General features: G+C 35.9%; 1 protein-coding gene across 5 annotated transcripts in view; it reads right to left on the reverse strand.

Moving 5' to 3' along the window:
• Nucleotides 1-4290: 4290 nt before the first annotated feature.
• RNF2 (ring finger protein 2) overlaps nt 4291-26078 on the reverse strand; it is a 49190-nt gene continuing 27402 nt past the window's right edge. For all 5 annotated transcript variants that reach the window (XM_072830900.1, XM_072830896.1, XM_072830901.1 and 2 more), the window contains 6 exons: nt 16648-16736; nt 13723-13883; nt 12877-13092; nt 8421-8693; nt 7528-7699; nt 4291-7216 (listed from right to left, as the gene is read on the reverse strand). In XM_072830900.1, coding sequence (XP_072687001.1) covers nt 7115-7216; nt 7528-7699; nt 8421-8693; nt 12877-13092; nt 13723-13883; nt 16648-16734 — 1011 coding nt within the window. In that variant the 5' untranslated portion in view covers nt 16735-16736 and the 3' untranslated portion in view covers nt 4291-7114. The remainder of the gene's footprint in view (nt 7217-7527; nt 7700-8420; nt 8694-12876; nt 13093-13722; nt 13884-16647; nt 16737-26078) is intronic.

Here is a 26078-nt window from a genome sequence, read left to right on the forward strand (position 1 = left end):
TCTGACAGTTGGCTATTTGCTTTGTCTTATTTATTCCTCCACTACAGCCTTCTTTTGTGTAAAATGTTATTTTCTTACGTGCCATTTGATTTTACTCTATTTTGGGGATTGATTTTCTTAGTGGTTGTGCTAGGGATGACAATTATCTTAATTTTCAAAAGTCTAGTTCAGATTAATACCAACTTAATTTTAGTAGTCTAGAAAACCTTTGCTCCAGGGATCCCTGGATGGTGCAGCGGTTTGGCGCCTGCCTTTGGCCCAGGGCCCGATCCTGGAGACCAGGGATCGAATCCCACGTCGGGCTTCCAGTGCATAGAGCCTGCTTCTCCCTCTGCCTGTGTCTCTGCCTCTCTCTCTCTCTCTCTCTCTCTGTGACTATCATAAATAAATAAAAATTAAAAAAAAGAAAACCTTTGCTCCAATATTGCTCCCTTCCTTCCTTGACGTTGTATGCCATACAAATTACATGTTTATACATTCTAAGGCATTCATCAGTTTTACATTTATTACTTTATACAGTTTTCAATCAGAGGTGTAAACAAAGCACTGTTACAATTGAAGGTCTGAATCCCCCCCCCCCAAATCTATTATAAGGAGCCCTAACCCCTAATGTGATGGTATTTGAAGGCTGGACCTACAGAAGGTAATTTGTTTTAGATGGAATCCTAAAAGTGGGGCTCCATGACAGGTTTAGTCCTTTAAGAACAGAAAGAAACCAGATCTCTCTCCTTTCCTCTACCATCCATGTGAGGAAACGGTGAGACAGCAGCTATCTGCAAAACAGGTGGAGGGCCCTCACCTCCAGGAACCAATTTATCCACACCTTGTTCTTGGCACTTCCTGGCCTCCAGAACCGAAAGAAATAAAGTCTGATGTTTAAGCCAACCAATCTATGGTATTTTGTTAGCAGCAACCCAGGCTAACACATTTATACCTTCTTCTTTATTTAATTATGTAGTTAACTTTATCAGTTCTACTTATCTGTGTGGATTCATGTTACTATCTCATGTCCTTTCACTTTTGCCTAAATGACTCCCTTTATTACTTCTTAAAGAGCTGGTATGCTTGTGACAAATTTTTCATGTGGGAATATCTCAATTTCTTTCATTTCCAAGGAATAATTGTGCTGCATATAGGTAGGTATTCTTGACCTTTTTTTTTTTTTTTTTTTTTTTTGAGAGGGAAGGAGCAGAGGGACAGGCAGAGCGAGAGGGATAAGTAGGTTCCCCACTGAGCAGGGAACCCAATACAGGACACAATCACAGGACCCTGGGATCATGACCTGAGCCAAAGGCAGACGCTTAACCAACAGAGCCACCCAGGTGCTCCCTTGGTTGACTTCTTCTTTCATGACTCTGAATGTCTACCTGCTGGCCTCTGTGACTTCTCAATGAGAAAGAAGCTTTGACTCTGTATGTAATGAATTACTTTCCTCTTGCTGCTTTCAAGAGTCTGTCTTATTTACTCAGCATTTGAAACATGCAGGGTTTTTTAATTTTTTTTTTCAACTCCACATTAGCCTTCACTTCCTGCTTGCAGAGGTGCTACAGGTACTATTAGTGACTTCCTTTTTTTTTAGATGTGCAAACTCATGTTTTTCATCAAATTTTGAAATTTTTTAGCAATTATTTTTTAAAATACTCTGAGCCCCTTTTCTTCCTCTCCTACTAGGACTCCCATTATGCAAGTTAAATACACTTAATGGTGTCCCACAGGTCTCCGCAGCCATTTTTCCTTCATTTCTTTTTCTTTGGTAGGATACTCTCAACTGGACTGTATTCACAGTTGTTGAATTTTCTACCCATTCAAATCTGTTGAGCCCCTTTATTTTTAATTTTTAAAGGAAGCTCTATACACAATGTGGGCCTTGAACCCCACAAACCCAAGATCCAGAATCACATGCTCTACTAAGCCAGCCAGGCACTCCAAGATTTTTTAAATGAATTTATCCTACTGTACTTTTTCAATCCAGAATTTCTGTATGGTTCTTTTATCATAATTTCTATCTCTTTAATTCTATTCTCTATTTGGTGAAAAACTGTTCTCATTAGTTTTTAAGATATGGTTTCTTTCACTTTGGACACATTTTTAGAAGCTTAGTTTTTCTTTTAGCTAAGTGCGACATCGGAGTATCCTCACACTTTCCTGTTTCTTCCCTAGTATTATAAATTTTTGTTGAAAACAAAATTTAAAATAATATAGGCAACTCTGGACAACAGAATCCTTTTACCTCCTCAAAGTCTACGGTGTTTGCAGTTTGCTGAGTGACCTTTCTGGACTAATTCTGTGAAGTCTGCATTCTTTGCTGTGTGTGACCACTATATTCTGCTTCATTAACTTAAACGTCAGTTAATAACTAAACAAATTTCCTTAAATGCCTTGAAATCATGACATAACTCTCTCCCCCTGTTGAAGTGCTCTGTAAATATGTTGGGGTAGGCCTTCAATGCCGCAACATGCAGGGTTTTTTTATTTTTTTTTTCAACTCCACATTAGCCTTCACTTCCTGCTTGCAGAGGTGCTACAGGTACTATTAGTGACTTCCTTTTTTTCCCCCTTGGGAATGCATACAACCTTGCCACATGCATGTGGCCTTCTATATTCACAGGAATGTGCTGAAGCTTTTCAAAGTCCTCTAAGGACATGTCATTCCTCAGTTTTCATTTCTTGGCCTTTTATTTCTTCTTTTTGGTACCAATTAGTATCATTGTCTAAAAGAAACTGCTTTGTTAAATAACTGAAGCTGTTTTTGACAGACTGTAGATGAGGTTCTATACACACACTGGGCAGAGTCAGATCAAGTAAAGGTAAGTTCTGGGAACAGAGTTATTCAGTGAAGGACCAGAGAGGTCAAACAGTGACAATTCTCTGGGATGAGCTTTTTAGGGAGCTTTAAGCCCCTTCCAGTGTTGCAAGGCTGCTGTTTTTCACTACTACCACAGTAGCAAGGCTATTCTTTTTTCAAGGCTACCCAGGAACTAGGGGGTGGCGGGAGGGCAATCTATAATGCTATGGAATTTATATTTTTATTTTTTTTATTTTTAATTTTTATTTATGATAGTCACAGAGAGAGAAAGAGAGAGAGGCAGAGACATAGGCAGAGGGAGAAGCAGGCTCCATGCACCGGGAGCCCGATGTGGGATTCGATCCCAGGTCTCCAGGATCGCGCCCTGGGCCAAAGGCAGGCGCCAAACTGCTGCGCCACCCAGGGATCCCTATATTAGTTTTTTATTAATGATAAATGTTTAGATTATTGAAAGATGTTAGTTCAGTTTCAGAGTTCTGAAAAACCGGATTTTGATAACTTTTTCAATGCTCTCAACTCTTCTTTGGAAGAAAAGATTTTCAGAGTCCTTACTCCAGGAAGGACCTCTCAAGGAGGTAATTTGTATAGTGACAACAACTGCACACAAATATTTCTTCCTTATAACTATGCTTCTATTTTATTTTTGGAAAAGCAAGTATTCCTAAGTAGAAATGTGAGGGTATTCTAAAACGACACCTTTTCTCATCTAGCATTTCAATTATTTCATGTTTAGTTATCCAAATCAGAATTCTGAACCTCAATTTCCTAAACTGTATGAGGGAAATGTGGTCTTCTTCACAGCGTTCAAAGGATTTAAGATTATAATGTAAAACTTACAACAAAGTTACAGTAATTAAAACAGTACTGGCATTAAAAAAAAAACAGTACTGGCAAAGGGACAGTCATATATATATGTGTGGTGTATGTATATGTGTGTGTGTGTGTGTGTACACACACACACCAATGGACTACAGAACCCAGAAATAAACCCTCACATAATATGGTCTCAATTAATTTCAAGAAAGACCACCAACACAATGCAATGGAGAAAGAGCAGTCTTTTCAACAAATGGTGCTGAGGAAACTAGATATCCAAAAACAAACAACAAAGTTCAATCCTTTCCTTTCACCAGGCACAAAACTCAAAAAGGATTAAAGACCTAAATGTAAGAGCTAAAACTATAAATTAAACTCTTAGAAGAAAGCATATAGGAAGATTTTCCTAACACTGGATTTGTAATATTTTCTTGGATATGACACCAAAATCATAGGCCACAATGACAACAACAGAGGCAAACTAGATTTCATCAAATTAAAAATTTTGTGCATCAAAGGACACTGTCAAGAGAGTAAACAGGGACAAAATATTTGTAAATTATGTATCTGATAACAGATTAAAAATTCCTACAACTCAACAAACCATTGAATTAAAAGTAAGACTTGAATAGACATTTTTCCACAGAAGATATACAAATAGCCAACAAGCATATGAAAAGATGTTTTAGTTAGTATCACAAGCCATCAGGGAAATGTAAATCAAAACTACAATGAATTAACACTTTACACTCATTAGGATAACTATTAAAAACAAAACTACAATAACAAGTGTTGGTGAAAATGTGGAGAAATTAGAATCCTAGTACATTGCTGATGAGAATATAAAATGGTACAGCCCCTGTGGAAAATTATTTGGGGTTCCTCAAAAAATGAAACATAGAATTACCCTATATTCCAGCAACTTTGCTTCTAGGTATATACTCTAAAGATTTAAAACAGGGACTCAAACAGTTACTTGTACAAAAATGTTCATAGTAGCATTATTCACAATAGCAAAAAGTGTCCATCCAAAGGTAAGTGGATAAACAAAATGTGATATAAACATACAACATGAATGAACCTTAAAAGCATTATGCTTAATGAAATAAGACAAACACAAAGGAAAAATAATACATGACTCCACCTACAAAAGGTGCCTAAATCAACTTCAAAGAGAGAAAGAAGAATAAAGGTTACAAATGGGTTGGCAGATAAAAGGCAGGGAGAGTTACTGTTTAATGAATCCAGAGTTTGTGTTTGGGATGATAAATTTAAAGTTTTGGAACTAGATAGTGGTGATGTACATAACACTGTGAATGTACTTAATGCCATTGATTTGTACATGTAAAAATGGTTCAAATGGTAAATTTGGTTATGTATATTTTATCATAATGCATTTTAAAATGATAGTGTATCCAAAGGCCCTTACCTCATTTGGTGAGCCTTTTGTTCTTCAATTGAAAAGGTGGGTACAGAAGTTATTTAGAGAATACTTTACAAAACCTTGATTGGAAGTAATGGTAAACAGTACCCACCCACCAAACACATATTTGTGGGCACACACACACACACACACACCCCACACACTCAATGCTCTACCAAATACCTATTCTACTTTGCAAAGAATTATATATCTAATGAATTTGCTAATGATGCAGAAAGTTTACATCCTCCCATACTGACAGAAACACATACATTCTCTAAGCACAAAGCTTATATTCACAAATAATTTTCTGCTTCAAGACAAAATTTCAATTAATCACAATGGGAATTTAGTTATTTAATGCAACCACTAATCTAATATCACCAATAAAATCTAAGCAGTTATATCACAAAACCAGGGTTATATTTAGTGGACATGCATTAATAATCTATACAACTTAACATTACACCAGAAAAGGAATTGAATACAAAATTTCCCTTGATTTTTGGTGGTCTTCAAATTTCATGACACAGATGACTGATAAAACTGTAAAAACAGATTTTAAATATTTTCAATAAAATGGTAAAAAATTTAATGAGCCTTTAAGTTTTCATACTGGGCTGAAGATTTAAAACACCAAGCTGGCCCCAATCTGTCAAAAATGACAGAAATATTTACAATGTCTACTACACAGGTTATTTTAGTTAAAATGGTACTGGAGGACTACTCACCCCTAGCAAAAAAAACCCTTTGGAGTTAATTTCTCAATGCAGTCAAGTCTTTGTAAATACTCTAATAATTATAAACTTGGAACATACTTGGAATCAGGACAATGATGAAAAGTAACACACAAGTCAATCTTATTTCTAATCTGTTTTCAAAAAACCTTGACTCCAAAAGCCCAACACTGTTCCTCATTATAAAATTAAATTAAGAAGAGTAGAATGACTTTACCCTACTTGCTATTCTTCTACAGAATAATCTTTCACTAGGGCAGGGCTGAAGCTCCATTAACTTGCTTCTCTAGAGTGTGATTAGCAGAGCACCAAATTTATAAACTGACAGGGCCACCCAAAATGCTGAACACACTTATCCAACAAACTTTTTTTTTCCCCCAATTTTATGTGCCAGTGTATGTGCCATGCTATTCTTGAAACTTACTTGGCTATCAATAAGAAAAGAATTAGGGAAGCTTTGAACATATCTTGTACTTTCATCCAGGCTAAAGTGCAAAATATCTCCATATCTCTGGTACTTTAATAGAAAAAAAATCAAATACACATAAAAAAGGAACTGAAGTGGCAGTAAAGCTAATACAAAAAAGACCTCTTTAAATACACACTTGAAGACTACATAAGACCAATTTAATTTTTCTTTCTTCAGTGAAATCTGTAAATGAACCAAGTTCTCAAAGAACTTGACATTTTGTTTCTCTTTCCCAGGATCAGAAATTCCAAAATTAGAGGGAAAAAATGGAAAAAAAAATAACATTGCATGACAATGGACACTAAGTTCATAAAGAACCTTTTTTAAAAAATGAGATATTATGGAAGAAAATACCATGAAAATAATAATCCTATGAGAATTGTTTTTTAAGCACAGTAAATTTGAGCCTTGGTCTTCATGAAGATACTACAGCTTATATAGAAAACTATAAATATACAAGACTCCAGGAAAAAAAGTCAAAATACATATTAACATTCTGTAGGCCTAAAAAACTTTTGAGGGGAGGGAAAAGATAGCCAACTGAATCTTCACTTAAGAATACAGAACTATGAAAAATTCCTGGGTCAAAAGGGTGCTCCAAATGGAACCATACTTCGTGAAAACATACAACTTAGATATACTTTTAAAAGGAAAGAAAAATCCTGAATAATTGCAGTCCCTTTCGAAAAGGAAATCTTAAATTAAGGGGAAAAGATTCTAATAGTGTAAACGAGTCTGGCTCAGAAAGAAAACTGAACAACATATCCAAGATTCTGTCCATAAAAGTAAAGACATTACATCTTTAATATTAAAGAAATAGGCTATAAAAAAAGTTCATTCTCAGACTTGGTTTTAGTAAAAGCTCATTTGTGCTCCTTTGTGGGTGCATAATAAAGTTCCATGGGTTTGTTCACTTTCCAGTATTTCTCACTGACCAATTCCAAAGAAAAAGAGCCATTTAATACCTAAAACAAAAAAAGAAAGAATTAAAAAAATGCTCAAAGCACAATAGAGAGATGCAACAAACATCAAAGTCCATTTTTTTTAAACCTTAGGATAAAATTTCTTGTCACTTATACTATTCATAAAAGGACAACCACAAGATTGTTTTTTTGATATCAAAAAAGGTAACTACCCCTTTGCAATTTCTCATTCTGTCAGGGTCTCAAGGTCCTGAACCATTTTCATTAGGCCCCCCCCCCCAAAAAAAACACCTGCTAGTCTCAGATAGTGACTATGCTCCCAGTTTCAACAGCCTATTCTTTTGAATACTCACAGTGAACTGCCCACTGGCTGTTGCTATGTAAATGGTATACTGCTTCTCACTGGCTGTATCAAGGTTCATCTGGTTTGATTCTCCTTTGCTTCGAAGTTCTTCCAAAGCTAACCTCACAGCCAGATACTTGGATAAGTGATCAACAGTGGCATTACCTGAAGTCTTTATGTACCTGGAAAAATAAATCATTAATAATTTAATTTCTATATTACTGATAAAAACACTCAAATTATAGAACTATTACATTTTTAACAAGCTAAATAAAATGTAAATGTCTCAATTATTGACAAAATAGTATCAAAAATTTATTCCTCTATTACCTAAACATTTTTTATTGAAAGGTACAGAAGAGGGGAAAGTACACACCATCTGTCTAAGGACATGTCTACCTTACCACCCATAAATATGATATAAAATGACAAAAGTCAAACACACACAAGGAGTACTGAGAGGGCGAGGGGGGGACGGGGCATTCTCAACTCCAACAAGCAAAATTCTGCCATCTACAGCAGCAAAGGGAATAGTAAAAAATACGAGCAAATTTCTAAGAATTGATCCATTTTCTGGTTTTTAAAGACAGAGCTGAGAAACACTAACCTTGAAATGTTTTCAAAGCATAGTATACCATTCAGTCAGCCACTGAACAAGTTAAATTCATATGACTCTTCATCCTCCTCTATCTAGGAGAGTCATTTCTTTTATACACACTAATGTGGGTAGGGAGCACATGACAAAGAAGGAAAATCTACAGTCTAGGCAGCTGGAACATCCAACAGAACCCTGGCAATCACTGGCATGACAAATATTGCCCTTATTTCTTACACAAAATTGCCTTTTAACTCCAAATTAGGTATTGTGAATTCAGATCATCTGAAACTAACCTACACACTTACCTTGTCTGTGCACTATCATCTTTTTCCATTAGTGTAGGATGAGGCCTGAATACTAATTCAATTTCACTAGCACCATCCATTACTGGATCAATTGCCACTGTTGCATTGTTATTATCAAGCTCAAGCCCGGAATCATCAGATGTTTTGGTCCGTTTGTTACTAGGTCCTGCTTCCTGATTACTGTGCGTGGAAGCATTACTACAGTGAGAACTGTCACCATTATCTTCTGCTCCACTACCATTTTCGATTTGTTGTTTCTTGCCTCGCTGTAATCTAGTGAAGGAAATTTAAGAGGTTGCATGAAATTTACATTTGGCTCTTTTCAATGCATTGATTTTGAACCATGTTTACTGAACTTCAGAATTCTAAAAGTCTTCATAATTGAATTTGCTCCAAGTTGGATAATGACATTTATTTCCCTCACGTCCCAGAAAGTTCCAAAGAACCACACTCATACACATATGTTTGAATGACTTAAAGAAATGTTTATATTCATTTAATAATTTTCTTTGTTGATTACAGGAATTACTGGCAAACCTTTATTTACATGTTGATAAACTTTTTTTGTTATGAGATTTTAAATCTAAAGAAAGGCATGATTCAGAAATGAAAATTTAAAAGTTCTGAGGGAAGATATCTGGGCCTCTTTGATGAGAAGTTCTTGAGGAAACAAGATTTAAGAGGAATAGTAAGCAATCCCTCCCTGCCAACCTCACTCAAAGTCTGCTAATGCAATATAAAATCATTCTAGTGAGAAAAATGAGACTGATATCTAAATCATTAGAGCGTGGATATAGAAGCATTCTAACAAGCTCAAAAACAGAACAAAAAAAGCAGTAACTGGGCAAGGTACTTTGTGTCCAGATCTGACTTACTCATCAAAACAATCAAAGGAGTTAACATTATCATCATTTTATAGTTGAGAAAACAAAAGAAACTGAAGTTCAAAGCCCCATGGTTATAAGCTAATAAGTGCCAGAACTAGAGCTAGGATGTGATATTGATATACATTCTGCCACACTGGCCCCCTCTCTATCTGTATATGAAAGAAATATGCAGAAATGACTGACACTTCTAACACAGTATCATTATTACATGTTTACTACCAGTACAAGGAAATCATAGCCCATAAAAAAGAACGGTAACAAAAAATACACAAAATATTGCTTAAGAAATCTATAGATTATTTTAAAATTAAGAAGGTATCATTTAAAAAAAGGTGTCATTAATATATCAAATGACAAAACTATGATCAAAAAAGATATGAACAGGGGACACTGGGGTGGCTCAGCAGTTGAGCATCTGCCTTCGGCCCAGGGCGTGATCCTGGTGTCCGAGGATCAAGTCCCACATAAGGCTTCCTGCATGGAGACTGCTTCTCTCTCTGCCTATGCCCCTGCCTCTCTCTCTGTCTCTGATGAATAAATAAAATCTTAAAAAAAAAAAAATATATGAACAGATACAATGAAATATTATTTAGTCTACTTAGTCTTAAAAAGTGAAATAAGCCAGTCACCATTCCACTTATATGAGGTATTTAAAGTAGCCAAATTCATAAAAACAGAAAGTAGGATGGTGGTTGCCAGGAGATGAGGAGGAAATGAGCTGTTTAATGGGTACAGAATTTCTGTTTTAGAAGATGAAAAAAGTTCTGGAAATTGGTTGTACAATAATGTGAACGTACTTACAATACTGAATTGTATACTTAAAAATGGTTAAGATAGTCAATTTTACATTGTATCTTTTTTAATCACAATTTAAAATACATATATATAACAGGCCAAAATAATGAAACAAAAGAAATCAACAGTGAAAATACAAAGACCTTAAATATTTCCTAAAATCTACAGGTAAGGCAAAAGCAATGTTGCTTCATTTAACTAATAAAGTAAATTAACACAGTTACTCGTCTTGATGTATTTATTTTTACCCAAACTTCTTTCCAGTCTGAGGTGACAGAGCTAGGTTTCTTTATTTCAGCTATTACTCTTAAAATGTTTATAACAGAGATTAATAGCTTACTTGCAATCAAATCAAATTTCTTATCAAATCATATGTGTAATACTACATACTATTCTAGAGGCAGCATCTTAAGACATATACCACCAAACTTGAATGTCATATGAGGCACAGTAACAGTAATTAGGAATGCCAATATTTAGCCTCTACTATTTAAAGAACTAATAGAAGTGAAATCTGAAATAAGTACAGAATCCAATATAAGTATTTTGACAGGGACGCCTGGGTGGCTCAGCAGTTGAGCATCAAGATGTGGGGGTCTCGGGATCGAGTCCCACATCAGGCTCCCTGTGTGGAGCCTGCTCCTCCCTCTCCCTGTGTCTCTGCCTCTCTCTTTCTCTGTGTGTCTCTCATGAAAATAAAATCTTTAAAAAAAAAAAAAAAAGAGTTTTGACAAAGACAGATCAAGACTGCTACATGTAAGAAATTAATTCAATATAAAGGAAGAACTTCAAAAGAATTCACATCCAAAAATATTTACTTGTAGTATTACACAAATGATTTGATAGTATTATACTCATAAGAAATTAATTTTAATTCAATATAAAGGAAGAATTTCAAAAAATTCATACACTCAAAAATATTTACTTATAGTATTTATACAAATGATTTGATACATCTAGTATTGATACAAGATATAATATTACTCTATTACTCGAAGCCAAGCATGGTTCTAAGCACTGGAGTTATAAGACTCAATAATACTGACAGTCTCTACCCTCTAAGGGCTTATATTATTGTTCTACATGTTAGAGAAGAAGTACTGTGGAGAAAAATGAATAAGGGAGATAAGATAGTTATGGAGTTCTGAGGTGGAAGATGGGAACTTAGACATCTGAAGAAAGTGAGAGTGTTATATGTGGATTATCTGGAAGAGGGTTCCGTAGAGAATATTAAGTACCACACTGGGAAGTCTGAAGAACAGCAAGGAAGCTGTAATAAAAGGAGCTTCTATCAGATACTCCCACCACTAGAAATGTTCAAGCAAAATCAAAAGGACTATAAAAGATTTTGCAAAGGGGATTCTCTGTCCTGCTCAAAAACTAAAATGAACACCACTGAAGTCCCTCAAACTCTTAGAAACGTAGGATTTTTTAAAAATAAATATATTCAACACTTAATACTTTATTTTACTTTGCTAAACAGAGTTTAGTTTGTAGGTCAGTTTAATATAGTTAGAATGTAACACATCTTCAGAACCACTTCTGGAACCTTAAAAATAGCAATGCTTGGACCTCAATCAAAGATTCAGATTTGCTTGGTTTGGGAGGATACTGGAGGACCTAAAATTTTAAAACTTTCATGATTCTGATGTTCAGCCAAGGTGAGAAACACCTGCCTGGGATGCAGCTTTACTGGCATTCCCTACTTTGGAAAATGATGCCTCTCATTGAGACCTGAATATATTAGGAAAGGAAACAAGAATGAAGGTAAGAAAGTGCCCAATTTATGCAGGGTGTTGGAAGCCATCATTAAGGTCTTTTAACCTGAAAATGAAGAGAAGATAGATAAAAGAGACTCCAAAGCAAAGGAGAACCATGACCTGACTTTCAATTTAACAGAATCACTCTGGCTGCTGTACTGAGAACAGACTTTGTAAAGATAAGCATGGAAAGTAGACCAATTAGGAGGCTATTTCAATTCTTGAAATGAAAGAAAAATGGTGGTGGCCTAAACCAACCTGGATATATTATGGAAAAAGTTAAAAGTATATTTATTCTCAGATTGGAATATATAATGTGAAAAAAAAAGAGAAATGTTTCAAAGTTTTCAAAATTTCCAAAGTTTTTGGCTAAAGCAAAGGCAAAGTTGCCATCAACTGAAATGAGCAAGAATAAAAAGAAGTAGGGGGTAAGAATAAAAAGTTCAGTATTGGACATGTTAAATATGAGTTAAGGAATAGCTAATTCATACGAAAGGAACCAGAAGAATATCATCTCCTGAAAGCCAAGTGAAGAAAACCATTCAAAGAGAAATAACTGTGTCAAATGTTGCTGAGTAAGATAGGAAAATGAGGTCTGAGAATCAGCGATTAGATTTTGCAATTTGGAGGTCACTGGAAAATCTGACAAAGTGATATGGAGGTAGGAGAGAGGATAAACACCTGACTTATATGGGTTCAAAACAGAATTGGAGAAGAACTGAGGGACAACGAGCACAAACTTTTTCAAGCAGTTCTGCTATAGAAATAAGAGGAGAAAAGAAATGGTAAGTGAAGGGGGAAATGGGTACAACAGAGAATAATATTTTTAAATAGAATACCCTATTAATGCCTGGAGGTATATATCATGCCTCCATGGAAAGGTAACCATGCAGAACTACTATTTGTTACTGCATTTTATTTCTTTCCAAGTGAAGGCTGTTAAATAAATAAGAGTATTTTTTAAAAAAGTATACAGAAAAATGGCCACCATCCCTGGCCTTCTTTCCCACATACCTGTTCATGGCCTGTATCTTCAGTCCTTCCTCAATGCTGTGACTGAGTGCTTGCTGATTATTGTGCTTGTTGATCCTAGCCAATACTCTCTCCTGATGAGCTTCATACTCATCACGACTTGGATAAATTTTGCTGATGAGTGCATCAAAGTTTGGGTCTGGCCTTAGTGATCTTTTAGAAACTAGCTTTTTTCGACAGGTAGGACATTCTTTATTGCTAAATAAAAAGAGGGGAAAGAAACTGTAAACAATGTATCTTTGGGCTAACAACAAAAATATCCAACTTCTGGATAGTTATCATTATTCCAATACCTTTACTAAGTCACAGAAATTTAAACTGATTAACCTGAATTTCCTTGAAAACCTGATTTGAGGGTAAGCAAGATTTTGAGAACCTCAGACACTATACAGTATTTGCCAACAAACAAAAATTCGAATACTTCCCAATAATTTATATATAATCATTTTAGAAATAAAAATCTATTTCTTGCCAATATAAATTTCCCTGATATCCATGCCCTACAAGGAAAATTTATCCATTAATATATATTAATTTGTTATCAATTCTTTTATTAAAATAGCATACACAGAGGTATTATACAATTTAGAAGTGGAAGAACCACGGAGGACTTCATGCTTTGTAATTTTCTCAAAACAAGCATTCGTGCTATAAACCTTTAAAACTGCATAAAATCAACTATTTCAAAACAAAGATTCTCCAATAATTAAAAGACTTTAGAAAATTTTCCAGCTCTCAAATGAACACTTATAGAGAATATATTTCTCAAAACTCATACAGTACCATCCTGGTATAATTAAGTACCTAGTATAACTCATTTCAACATACCCACTTCTGAGGGCTGTGATAATGCAGTCTGCACAAAAACGATGCAAACACTCCTTTGTAGTCATGGTGTTTTTCAACATATCCAAACAAATTGGGCACATTAATTCACTGTGTAGACTTCGAGGTGAAACCACAATTTCCAAGCCATCCGTTATTGCCTCCTATAGAAGAGTCACTTTAAAATTAAATGCTACCTATTTTTTTTATTATGGACAAGTCCAAACATACAAAAGTACTGAAAATGACAAAAATGAACATCTATGTACCCATCACCACCACTGTCAACTCACACCCGACCTTGTTTTTCTATAATCTTCCCCAACCCCCCGTAAGCCCCATCACTGTATTATATCAATGCTCTTATTTTAATGCTAAAAATAACATATTAATGTTTTTAAAAGCTAAGTAATGGTAAATTAGCTTGGCATAAAAAATAAAAAAAAAAACACTGAATTTGGAATCAGATGCCTTAGGTCCTAGTTCTAGCCATGTTAATGTGACTCTAGTAATTTAACATTGTTTCTTACCTTTTAATTGAGGAAGTTAAGGCTAAATAACTTTATTTCTTCGATCTTCACAAATTCTACCATTTTGATAACTATATATTTCATGCCATCTATTTAAATATTTTAAGATTCCCATTCAAGTATTTCTAATTTACATACAATTTAACAGGGTTTCATTTTAACATCACTACTTGTAATAGTGATGATCCGCTATTGGATCCACAGAAGCAGTTTTATACAAAGTGGCCAGGTTCTCAAGTTAACCTACAAACTAATTTAAACCATAGTACTAGTACTGGTATTACTGTCACTGTAAAAATGTTTCAGTGCAAAAATGCATTTAGAGTTCCAATGTAGAATGCCAGCACATCTGTCAGCTGAAGAGAGATTAGTGACTCCTACTTTCTTCACCACTACCCACCCTTCCCACAAGGTGGCACATACTAGCTCTAAACATCAATGCTGGCTCTTATGGGTTGAGGAAAGAGATCTAGTAGGTAGTTACTGAAGAGAAAGGTGAGACAAAAATAAAAGGCTTCCCATATATTACTGACACTTCCTATTTCCACTGGATCTCCATAGTTGTGTTTCCTCTACAGGGTCAAAGAATAAGGACCCTACAAGGAAAGACACAGAAAGATAGATAGATAATGTCCTTGAAGAACTCAAGTAAAATATATTTAAATTTACAATAACTACCACTATTTTTGAGTGTCTTATGGTATTTCAACCTCTCTAGAGAAAGCACCTTCAGTACTTTCTTTTACTTAATTCAATACACACACAAACTTTTGATTTAGGAATTACAGCCTCCATTTTACAGATGAGGAATCTATCACTCAGAGTATGATGATGACTCAGCTAGTAACCAAGTCTGTCCTCTTCCTCTTTAGAACATGCCTAGAAATATCCCAGCCCAGGATAAAGGCAACCGTCTAAGTTCTCCATGTACGTACCCGTGCAAGTGTGTATAGCTCTGTGGAAGAAAAAAGGGGGGAATATACAACCCAACTGGTATCACTAAAAATTTCACTAGTTTCAAATGAGCATTCAACACTGCTCAGGAATTAGTTTCTCTTGTAACAAGCTTGTTTTTTCTATACTATTTTACACCTTTTCTTCTATCTGCATAACTTCCTTCATCTGAACATTCCAAAGATTACCTCAATTTCATTGAGAGAGCTCTCTGATTTTCTATGACATCTTTATAAATCATCTTTCTTGCTACAAGGAGAAAATATGCCTCTTCCTTTCAAAAGTACATTCCTTCCTACCTTTTCAAGTATATCCTTCTGATTATTATTTGCTCTCAGGTTTCACCAATCTCTGGCACTCCACTAAATCAGCCTAGAGTAAGATCTGCATGGGGTTGCTGAATAATGAAAGGTGAACAGCACATCTCAGAGCCATGTGAGGCACGGGGGTGTCCTTGGTGGCCCTCTATCTCCCATCATAAAAACAAAATTTAAAACTTCCCAATTCCATGTTCCCTTCCAGTTTTTACTCCATTTCTCTGCTTCTCTGCAGAACCAAACTTCTCTGAAAAACTGCCTACACATTTTCACTTTTTCTTCCTTCAACATAACACAATCTATTCAAGTGAATTTTCTCCTGTCAAGGTAAGGAAGTATAAGCACACACTGCCACATACAACATACACTTTTGTAATCCTTATCTTACTTCTCCTCTCAGTAGTCCTGAATACAGTAACTATCCCCTCTTAACACAACACCTCATAGATTTTGATCCTCTCTCTCTATCGCCTATTTTTCTTTGGCTGTTCCTTCTCAGTCTTCTCTGCAGCTTCTTTTCCATTACTTTCTTTCTAAACTTTGAAGCTCCTCTGGATGAAGTTCTGGGCCCCTCTGCTCATCTCTGTCCAGGTGATCTTATTCTACTCTCATTGCTTAAAATGTGCTGACAACCCCCCAAATTTTACATTTAGTCCAGACCCCTAGGTTAGTATCTCTGCCTGCCTGACTTACAGGTATCTCAAATTGAGTTCAGTTTTAAGCATGTTTATCTCCTTCAAACCTGCTCCTCCCACAGTCTTTCTCATCTTCACCTTCTTAATGTACTCTATTGCCCCCTCCCATTATTATTTATTACAGCACTGAGGACTTACCCCCTTTACACAACTTCTCAAATGTGTAATTCTTTGGATATTAACTCATTTAATATTTATAAACTCTGTAAATTTATACCACATCTATTTACTTCACCTAGTGTCTAGCGTGTAGGACTTGGTATACAGTATGCAAATTATTTGTTGAATCAACGAATGAAGAAACCAAACATACACAAGACTGCCTGTATACAAATTATTACTATTATGTTCTTTCAAGTTTTCATTTCCTAAAAATGTATCCCAGTTTCCACATGTGTCATATTCCTCCGAGTTTATCTTAGTCTACATTACCTGAGGTGTTCGTTGTAATTCATATAAACTGAGTTCCCATGTTTTGCTTAATGGTTGAGTTCCGTTTGTCTGCACAGCCTGAGACATTGCTAAGAATAAAAAAGGAAAGAAAAACAATTTTAGTATCTGGAAGGAAAGTAAATCTCAAAACTGATTTTTTGGAATCATGAATCCTGAGAATCATCAAAATAGAAATGATATACTGGCTCCTCAAAAACTAAAAGAAAAGCACAAGAATCTTTTCATTTATAAGTACAAGCTATTTGAGTGCAAGAGACTATCACTGATCTTTGGATGCCCAACAGGTGGCACAGAGAAAGAGCTAAAATTATTACTGAATGTACAGAAAACTGTCTTAATCCTAAACAATAAATATGTTTCTAAAATTCATGGTCATGAAATCAGAACTAAATCAGGAAAATTTAAAACTTTCCAGTATGGTCAATTCTTGCCAGAGATAACAAAATCTACCTTATAGTACTTTAAACTCCTGGTCATTTTGCCTCTACTTTTTCACAGCTCCACTCATGAAAACTCCCCTGCTTGATATACTAAGTCACCGTATAATGTTCAGAAAGTTCTTCCTAATGCTGAACCCAAAACTGCTACCTATTCATCCTACAGCCCCTCAAGGCACACTCGATTAAAACTCATAATTTTTCTACATGACAGCCTTTCAAATATTTGGGTATTGTTATCATACCCCACCTGATTTTTCTTTCCTTTTGGGTAAATATTCTAGTCCCTCCTACTGTTCACTGTCTGATGTGATTTCAAGGTCTCCTCATCACCCTGATATTAATTAGTTCTGTCTCTCCCCTTTAGTTAGGAATAAATTTAACAACGTTAAGGCCAACTTCTGTGCTTGTCTCTGAGTAGGTGAATGGGATCTACGATACATGTAAGATGGTCTTAGAAAACTCCTCTCTGGCAAAGGAAAAAAAGGGGCTCCAGGCATTAAAATATTTAGTAGGTATCTATTATTAGCCAAGCAGAACTGCTCTAAGTCCTTGCTTCAGAATACATAGTCTAAAAAGAAGGAAATGCACGTAAATAAGTAAACCACAGGGCAGCCCCGGTAGCCCAATGGTTTAGCGCCACCTTCGGCCCAGGGTGTGATCCTGGGGACCCGGGATGGAGTCCCATATCAGGCTCCCCACATGGAGCCTGCTTCTCCCTCTGCCTGTGTCTCTGCCTCTCTCTGTGTGTCTCTCATGAATAAATAAATAAAATCTTTAGAAAACAAAATAAGTAAACTAAAATTTGACAAGACAAATTCTAAGCAGCAGTATAGAAAAAACAATATGGAATTACAGAAGAGGATAAGGGAATTTGAGAAGTCAGGAAAGGCTTCAGCAGAGATGGAATAAGCTTTAAAAAAAAAACAGAGATTTCTACACCAGGATGGGAATATAAAAGAGGGTTCCAGAAAAAGTAGAACAGCATGTATGAAGATAGGCATGAAAACCATAATTGGGAGTTACTGGAAGTTTTAAACAAGAAAGTGACGTGATCAAAGAGTTTCACAGAAACTCAAGCAGCAGTGAACGTAGAAGAACAAAAAAGCAGTAGACAAGTGAGGAGGCTGTTAACAAAAACCCAAATGAGTTAACTATCTGAACCAAGGCAGTTGAATATGCAGAGAGTATTACACAGATAGACCTAATGATACATTTGACACTGATATGAGAGAGGAGGGTCCAATATGACTTCGGGAAAGCCAACTATCCCTTTACTGAGATGGATAACATAGAAGGAAGGTATGGATTGGAGTTGCTACAAATACTGAGGTCCAGTTATTTATAGGCCACTGAGGAAGAGTGGTTCAGTAGATAGAAAAATTCCACACTTGCTGGAAGACACAACCAGCATATTTAAGTAAGTCATATATTCCACATTGGCAATGAAGGACGTGACCTATATATATCCAGGAAGGTAAATTTCCCATTTCCAGCCAAGTATCATTTAAATAAATCTGCTATCAAGAACTCACGCAATCATCAATTAGCTCAACTTTGCTTTGAGTAGTAAAAAAAAGCACTTCACTGAAATTTAACCTCTATTCTAGCCCCCTCTAAAAATCTACTTACCCTATTTCTTCCTTTAACTAAAGCCACGTTCCACATGAAGTTGCTCCCTTGCCCATATTTATTTGAAATAAATATGATCAAATTTTTCAAATGAGCCAGTTGTGTGACTTAAAAAAAAAACAAAAAAAAAAACCAATTTCAAGGCTGACCACTGAGTCTATCTTTTGCTTATCAGAACAAGTGGACTCCAAAACAAGCAAAAATTCCTTGAGGCTTTTGTGCTTCCTGGTAAATACATGTGCCATTATTTCTACCATAAATCCTACTACGACATAATGAATCTCTTAGAGAACTAAAATTACTCAAGGAATTTCTAAGAATTCCAAATCCTAATCCCATGTCTCAAAATCTGTAGTGGTTAACCTGAGGCCCACTACAAACCAAATAATCCTTTCTTCTCTCTCCAGCAAGCTTCCCCAGAAAATTAATGGGAACCGTCCGTCAAATAAAAAAAGCCTTCTGCTGAGGGCTCATTTCTAGAGATACCAGTTCTCCTGCACATAACCGAATTATATCTTTTTTTTAACCAAATTATATCTGATTTAGAGATCTGTATTCCCGTGGCAATAAAATTCAGAAAGTAATTCACAAGTTAGTTGCAGTTTTTCCTAGTATTTGGGAAAGCTAGGATCTCCATGGCCTTGAAAAGTTTTCCAATCTCTCTGTTTATATCTGTATTACAATCATACATTCTCTGGTGTCTGGATTCTTAACTGCTACCATATGGATGCTATCTTACCAAATAATGCAGCAGGTAATCCTGAGACCAAAAAAAAGGATATGATCTTGATCATCAAACCACTATCTCAATTTTTAAGAACGTATCACCAAGGTAGATCTCTCCTGTGACCTGGCCAAACAGAGTCAATGGGGATCTAAGAATTAAAAATTCCTTTTTTTTTTTTTTTTTTTTTTTTTGCTTCAAGACATAATTCACACAGAGAAGGCATATACATAATACATGACCTACAGGCCATAATCAATCTGTCTGAACGGAAGCTCAAATTTCTACTCTTGGCTGTTACTGAACAGATACGCTTTCGAGAATTAGTTCCTCTTGCTTTAGGTCAATATACTGTGTCATTTAATCTAAATTCTACTTTCACCAAAATCATATATAATCTTTCTTCTACTCTCATTTGGTGAAAAGCTGCATTTCCATCTGTAGCTCCTCCCTGACCAAGCCAAGAATGTAAAATAAAATACATTTAGCTTCCGTTTTTCAGATGAGAATGAACTGTGATTTTAATAATAGTATTTATACATGAATTATCTATGTATAAATACTACTAATATATGGCCAGAGGAAACAAGAATGGGTTCACCTGGAATAATTATAACCTGAAAGGACAGAAAGTGATGTAGCCAGTGAAGATGAGAAATGAGGTCAGAAAAAGTAATCTTAAAGATGTTTTCCAGCAACAGGAATGTGCTTCCTAGAGGACTATTGCCTGATGATCCTTGCAGTACAACAGAAATCTACCTAGGTCTACCTGGCCCAATCCACAATTATAACACCTCAATTATACTTCTGAATAAGAGACACCAAACAAAACAGAAATGTTTCCTGCACAAACCAGGCTCTCTCTTTTGTGGCAAGAATGTACAAACGAGAAGTTAGCATTAGTTTGGACAAGATAACTTGAGAGAAACAGAAAATAAATCTGATAAAAGACTTAGTTACAGGCAGATTTTGAAAGCTCACAGCTTCAATATCCAAAGAAGAAATAGCAATACAATATTCAGAATGTGCTTTTAGAGATTGCAAATATCTGACACTTTCATGCTGACTTTCTACATCTTCACGTTATGGCACATCACTTTTTGCAGGGGTTCAATGTAGTCTCAAAAGCTTTTTAAAACACAGCGCCCCCCCCCAAGAAGTGACTACCCACAAAGGGAATATGCAAAAAAGATGAAAAATTCCAAAGCATTCTAACATTGAAAGATTTAATAAGTTTATCTTTTTTTTTTCCCTGAAGATTTACTTGAGAGCGAGAGAGCGAGCGAGCGAGCATGTGTGGGATGGGGGTAGAGAGGATCAGAGGGGGAGAGAAAGACAAACAGATCCTGCGAGGAGCACAGAAGCCCCGGGCAGTATGAGGACCGAAGATCAAGACCTGAATAGGAACCAAGAACCAGATTCCTAACCAACTGGGCCACCCAGGCACCCCAAGTTTATTATTTTTTTTATTTTTTTTATTTTTTTTTATTATTTTTTTTTAAACAAGAAAAAGGTTAGACTTCTAGTTTCTAGTTCCACATGTTAGTGACCACTTTGGCCTAACAAGTTTAAAAACTGTAGAGGCTAAAAAAAATCAACAACTCTTCTTGGGTCTATAAGCAAGGGGAGAACACAAGACAAACCAGTGCCCTTAAGACTGGAAAGACAGAACACAGGGAATCTCAGCTTACCAGAGCACCTCAGGAGTGGAAACTCCAACAGGAACTAGTGTCAAGTTACATAAATCTGAACTACAGTAAAAAAATTGCTGGGCGCCTGGGTGGCTCAGTTGGTTGAATGCCCAACTCTTGATTTCAGTTCAGGTCATGATCTCAGGGTTGTTGAGATCAACTCCCGTGTTGGGCTCCATTCACTGGGTGTGCAGCCTGCTTGGGTTTCTATCTCTCTGCCCCTCCCCATAAATAAATAAATCTTTAAAAATTTGCTGGAGGCTAAGTTTGATAGTTTTGTGTTTTTTTTTAAGATTTTATTTATTTATTCATGACACAGAGAGAGAGAGAGAGAGAGAGAGAGAGAGAGAGAGAGAGAGAGAGAGGCAGAGACACATGCAGGGAGCCTGATGTGGGACTTGATCTTGGGACTCCAGGATCACACCCTGGGCAGAAGGCAGGCGCTAAACCGCTGAGCCACCGGGGCTTCCCCTAAGTTTGATAGTTAAAAACTCCAAGAGAATTCAGTCATAGAAGTACTCCTAAAATATTATGAAATTGACCTCCTTAAGCCTGACCAGATTCCCACAGGAAAGAACAGGAAAAACCCCCCTTATGCTTGCCAGAGCCCTGCTCTTAGGAAAAACTAGTTAATCAAAACCTAACATACTGGGATATTATCAGAACCTAACTGACTTAGGAAGGTCGATCAATACCCAACTCCAGTCCATTCTAGCAATCCAGTCCACCTGAGGAGGAGTCAAAAAAACTTAAGTACCACTAGTGAAGTTCACAGTATAGAGTATTAGTCTCACTAAAAGACTGAGATCTAGTTACAAAACTATAGAGCCCTTCTTCTCCCCCTACACCTCACCACCACACAATTAAAGGCCTATTTACAGCAATTCCTTGTACCTAGTACATCATGCATGTCTGGCCATCTAGGAAAAAACTACCAGGTATACCAAAGGCAAAAAAAGAAAAAAAAAAAGCCAACACAATTTGAAGAGACAAATCAGGCATCAGAACTAGACATGACAAAATAGTCCTAGAATTTTCAGACCAAGAATTTAAAACAACTATGAATAATATGCAAAGGGCTCTAATGAGTACAGAAGACAGCATATAAAAACACATGGGCAATATAAGCAGAGAGATGGAAATCCTAAGGAAAAAAAGTAGTAAGAAATGCTAGAGATCAAGAACACTGTACAAACGTCAAAAATGCCTTTGATGGGCTTATTAGTAGCCTGGATATCGCTTAGGCAAGAACTCTTGAGCTAAAGGATGACAGATCAATAGAAACCTCAAAAAATGAAAAGGAAAAAAGAACAAAGACTGAAAAAAAAATACATTAGAATATCCAAGGACTGTGGGTTAACCTCAAAAGATGTAGCATACATGTAACAGGAATATCAAGAGGGGAAAAAACAAAAGGAACAGAATAATTGAAAAAATAGTGACTGAGAATTTCCCAAAATTAATGTCAGATATCACAGCATAGATGCAGGAAGCTTAGAGAACACCAAGTGGAATAAATGCCAAAAACACTATACCATGGCATGTCATTTTCATACTAGAAATATTCAAAGATGAAGACAAAAGCCTGAAAAAAGCCAGAAAAAGGATTACACTTGCTCCCTCCTCAAAAAAAGATAAGTATAAAGTATGTCCTGCATTTTAAATTTAACTTACATGGCATTAGAGTTGCTCGTATGTCTAATCCTCTGACTTAATATATCTTAGTATTTTCTCCTACACCTAGAAAAGAGCCTGTTTTTCAATAAGTTAAATGAATGAGTGAAGAAAGACATTTAGAAAGTAAAAATTGAACCTTAGATGATACCTAACAGTACAGAATTACTGCCTACTGAAGTTGATCTTAAATAATTTAACCAGGCATCTTTAAATTGGGGTATGCATGTGTACTCCTGACCTACACAAAAGCTTTCCAGGGAGCTATCCAGAGCTACGTAGTTTTCAAATAATTTAATTTACAGGTTATCAATTTTCCTGAAGTATTTCTACACAAATCGACTTGCCTATATACCTGGGTGGGTCCCTCTCCTTTCCCTAATCCATTCATAAGATTAGGAATCATTCATTCACTCATTCAAACACTGATTTATCTACTGCACCTCATGTACTGTACAGGTCTACAAACACCAACAGTAAACAAGTATGCATACAAGTTAATAATTCTTAAGTATTATATAAAAGATACAAAAAAACGGCACTGAGTTACATCATCAATAGGAGAAAAGGAGCTATTTAAGATAAGCAAATCAAGGGGTGCCTGGGTTAGGGTTAGGGTTCAGTCAGTTAAGCGTCTGCTTTCAGCTCAGGTCAGAATCCCAGGATCACTGGGGCAAAGCCCAGGCATCTCATCGCACTCCCTGCTCAGGCTCAGAGGGAGCCTGCTTCTCCCTCCGTCTGTGCACACACTCTCTCCCTGCCAAATAAATTTTAAAAATAATTTAAAAACTAAAAAGAAAGGGGAATAAAAAACAGAGTTTCAAAAAAATAGACGTATTGGAAAAAAAGAAAGGTCAATGTGGCTGGTAAAGAGGAATATATACGGAGGTTTACAAAGCTAAAGAGAGGTGATCTTCTCAGGAATCAAATGAAATTAAGAACATATAGGATGTATAATGAGTGAAATCTCCCTCAGAAATATTAATAATCTTCAATTTTTAAGTATTAAAACCATAAGAATTGAAAAAATAAAGCATTAGAAATCAGAATATAAACCTAAAGAAAAAGGGAAAAATGATCATTATAAAACCATAAATCAAATAGAAACAGCTAAAAAAACAAAAAAATAGATTTGTTCAAGAAAACAAAATTTGTTATTTGACAAAGCTAATACTGTAACTTTCCCAGAAAACCAAAAAAATTACATAGATATAAAATATATTTTTAAGTTTGCTCATCAGAGACTGCTATAGTCTACTTTATATCAATAAATAAATTTAATTACTCCATTAAATGTCTAAGTTAGAAATGGATGGAAATATTCTTAACTTGATGAATATATTCCAGAAGCCCCAAAGTTAAAACTCTTGAAGACTCCTATTTAAAGAGTCAGGAAAAAAGCAAGACTGCTCTTCTGCTATAAGTCCTCAATAATGTTACCAAAAAAGGGGGGGAGGGGAATGGGCACTGGACAAGGAAGTGACAAACCTATCAGTTAGATAATACAAATACCTCACAAATCCACATGGAATCAAATAAAAAGTTGTAACTTCAAAAAAGGCAGCAACATGGTAGCATGAACAGAGAAAAACATGCCAAAAAAGCCACAGATTTCTATAAGCCAGGAATAAACATTTATAAATGCATTTTTTAATGATCCCATTTATAACCATTCACAATAGCAACAAACACTATAAAATATGTAAGAGTAAATTTCACAAAGTATTGACAACACAAAACTCTACAACTTAACTGAAAGACATTAAAGAGATCATGGACTGGATAAACGTATATATAACAATCCAGTGTAATGCAATCCCAATCAAAATATCGATATACAAAGTGATTCTAAGGTTTACGTGAATTATTATGCACAAGAACGCCCAGGATATTTTGAAAAAGAAGAATAATCAGGGAGACATACCTTACATCAAATATTAAAGCTTCATGAAAAGTAACACTATGGTCTAAAGAAAAGATGATAACATTAATACAACAAAATGAAGGGTTCAAAAACAGACATGAGGGATGCCCAGGTGGCTCAGTGGTTGAGCGTCTGCCTTTCATTCAGGATGTGGTCCTGGGCTCTGGAGTCCAGGACTGAGTCCCACATAGGGCTCCTGCAGAGAGCCTGCCTTCTCCCTCTGCCTGTGTCTGTCTGTCTCTCTCTCTCTCTCTCTCTCTCATGAATAAATAAAATCTTAAAAAAATAAAACATGTGAATTTATATAACTTAAGATATTTTAAGTCAGAAGGATTTTTTTTTCATTTATTTATTCATGAGAGACACAGAGATAGAGGCAGAGACATAGGAAGAGGGAGAAGCAGGCTCCCTGAGTGGAGCCTGAATGAGACTCCATCCCAGGACCCCAGGATCAAGACCTGAGCTGAAGGCAGATGCTCAACCACTAAGCCAGCCAGGCATCCCTAAATCAGAAGGATTTAAACAAATATTTAAATTCAAAATAATTAAATCAGATGTACCTAAGCAAATTAAAAATTCCAGAAGGATTGAGGCACCTGGGCAGCTCAATCAGTTAAGTGATTCTTTGATTTCAGCTCAAGTCAGGAACTCAGGGTCAAGAGATGGGGAGCCCTGTCTGGGGCTCCCTGTTCAGTGGAGAGTCTACTTGAGATTCTCTCATTCTCCTCCCTCCCCACTGTTCTCTAAAATAAATAAAATCTTTTAAAAAATAACAGAATGATTAAGCATTAAAAAAAAAAACTATATGAGATATATTTTAAAAGAAGGTACAGTGCTGCATACTACTATGATTAGGAAGGCAGACTAATAAACAAGATGCAATACTGGAATACTTTAAAAGCAGTTCACATTTCAACTATTAAATTTTTTTAAACTTCTATACAAAAATAAAAAAGATAGCATAAGCAAACAAAAGATAAGCTACAGACAAGGAGAAAATATTTGCAACATGTATAATCAACGAAGGCGTATGTCCATAATGTACCCTGAATCTTCCCTCAAGATAATTTAAGACAGCTCAGTATAGGCAAAATGACTACTTCACTAATAATCACTAAATTGCAAATCAAAAGACTATCTACATAAGCTGTATTTTTTGTTTGTGATACTGACTGAAATTAAGATGACTAATAATGGGGCAGCCCCGGTGGCTCAGCGGTTTAAGCGCTGCCTTCAGCTGAGGACCTGATCCTGGAGATCCGGGATCGTCCCATGTCGGGCTCACTGCATGGAGCCTGCTTCTCCCTCTGTCTGTGTCTCTTGCCCCT

The sequence above is a fragment of the Canis lupus genome, chromosome 6, assembly GCF_048164855.1.
Source record: "Canis lupus baileyi chromosome 6, mCanLup2.hap1, whole genome shotgun sequence".
NCBI lineage: Eukaryota > Metazoa > Chordata > Mammalia > Carnivora > Canidae > Canis > Canis lupus.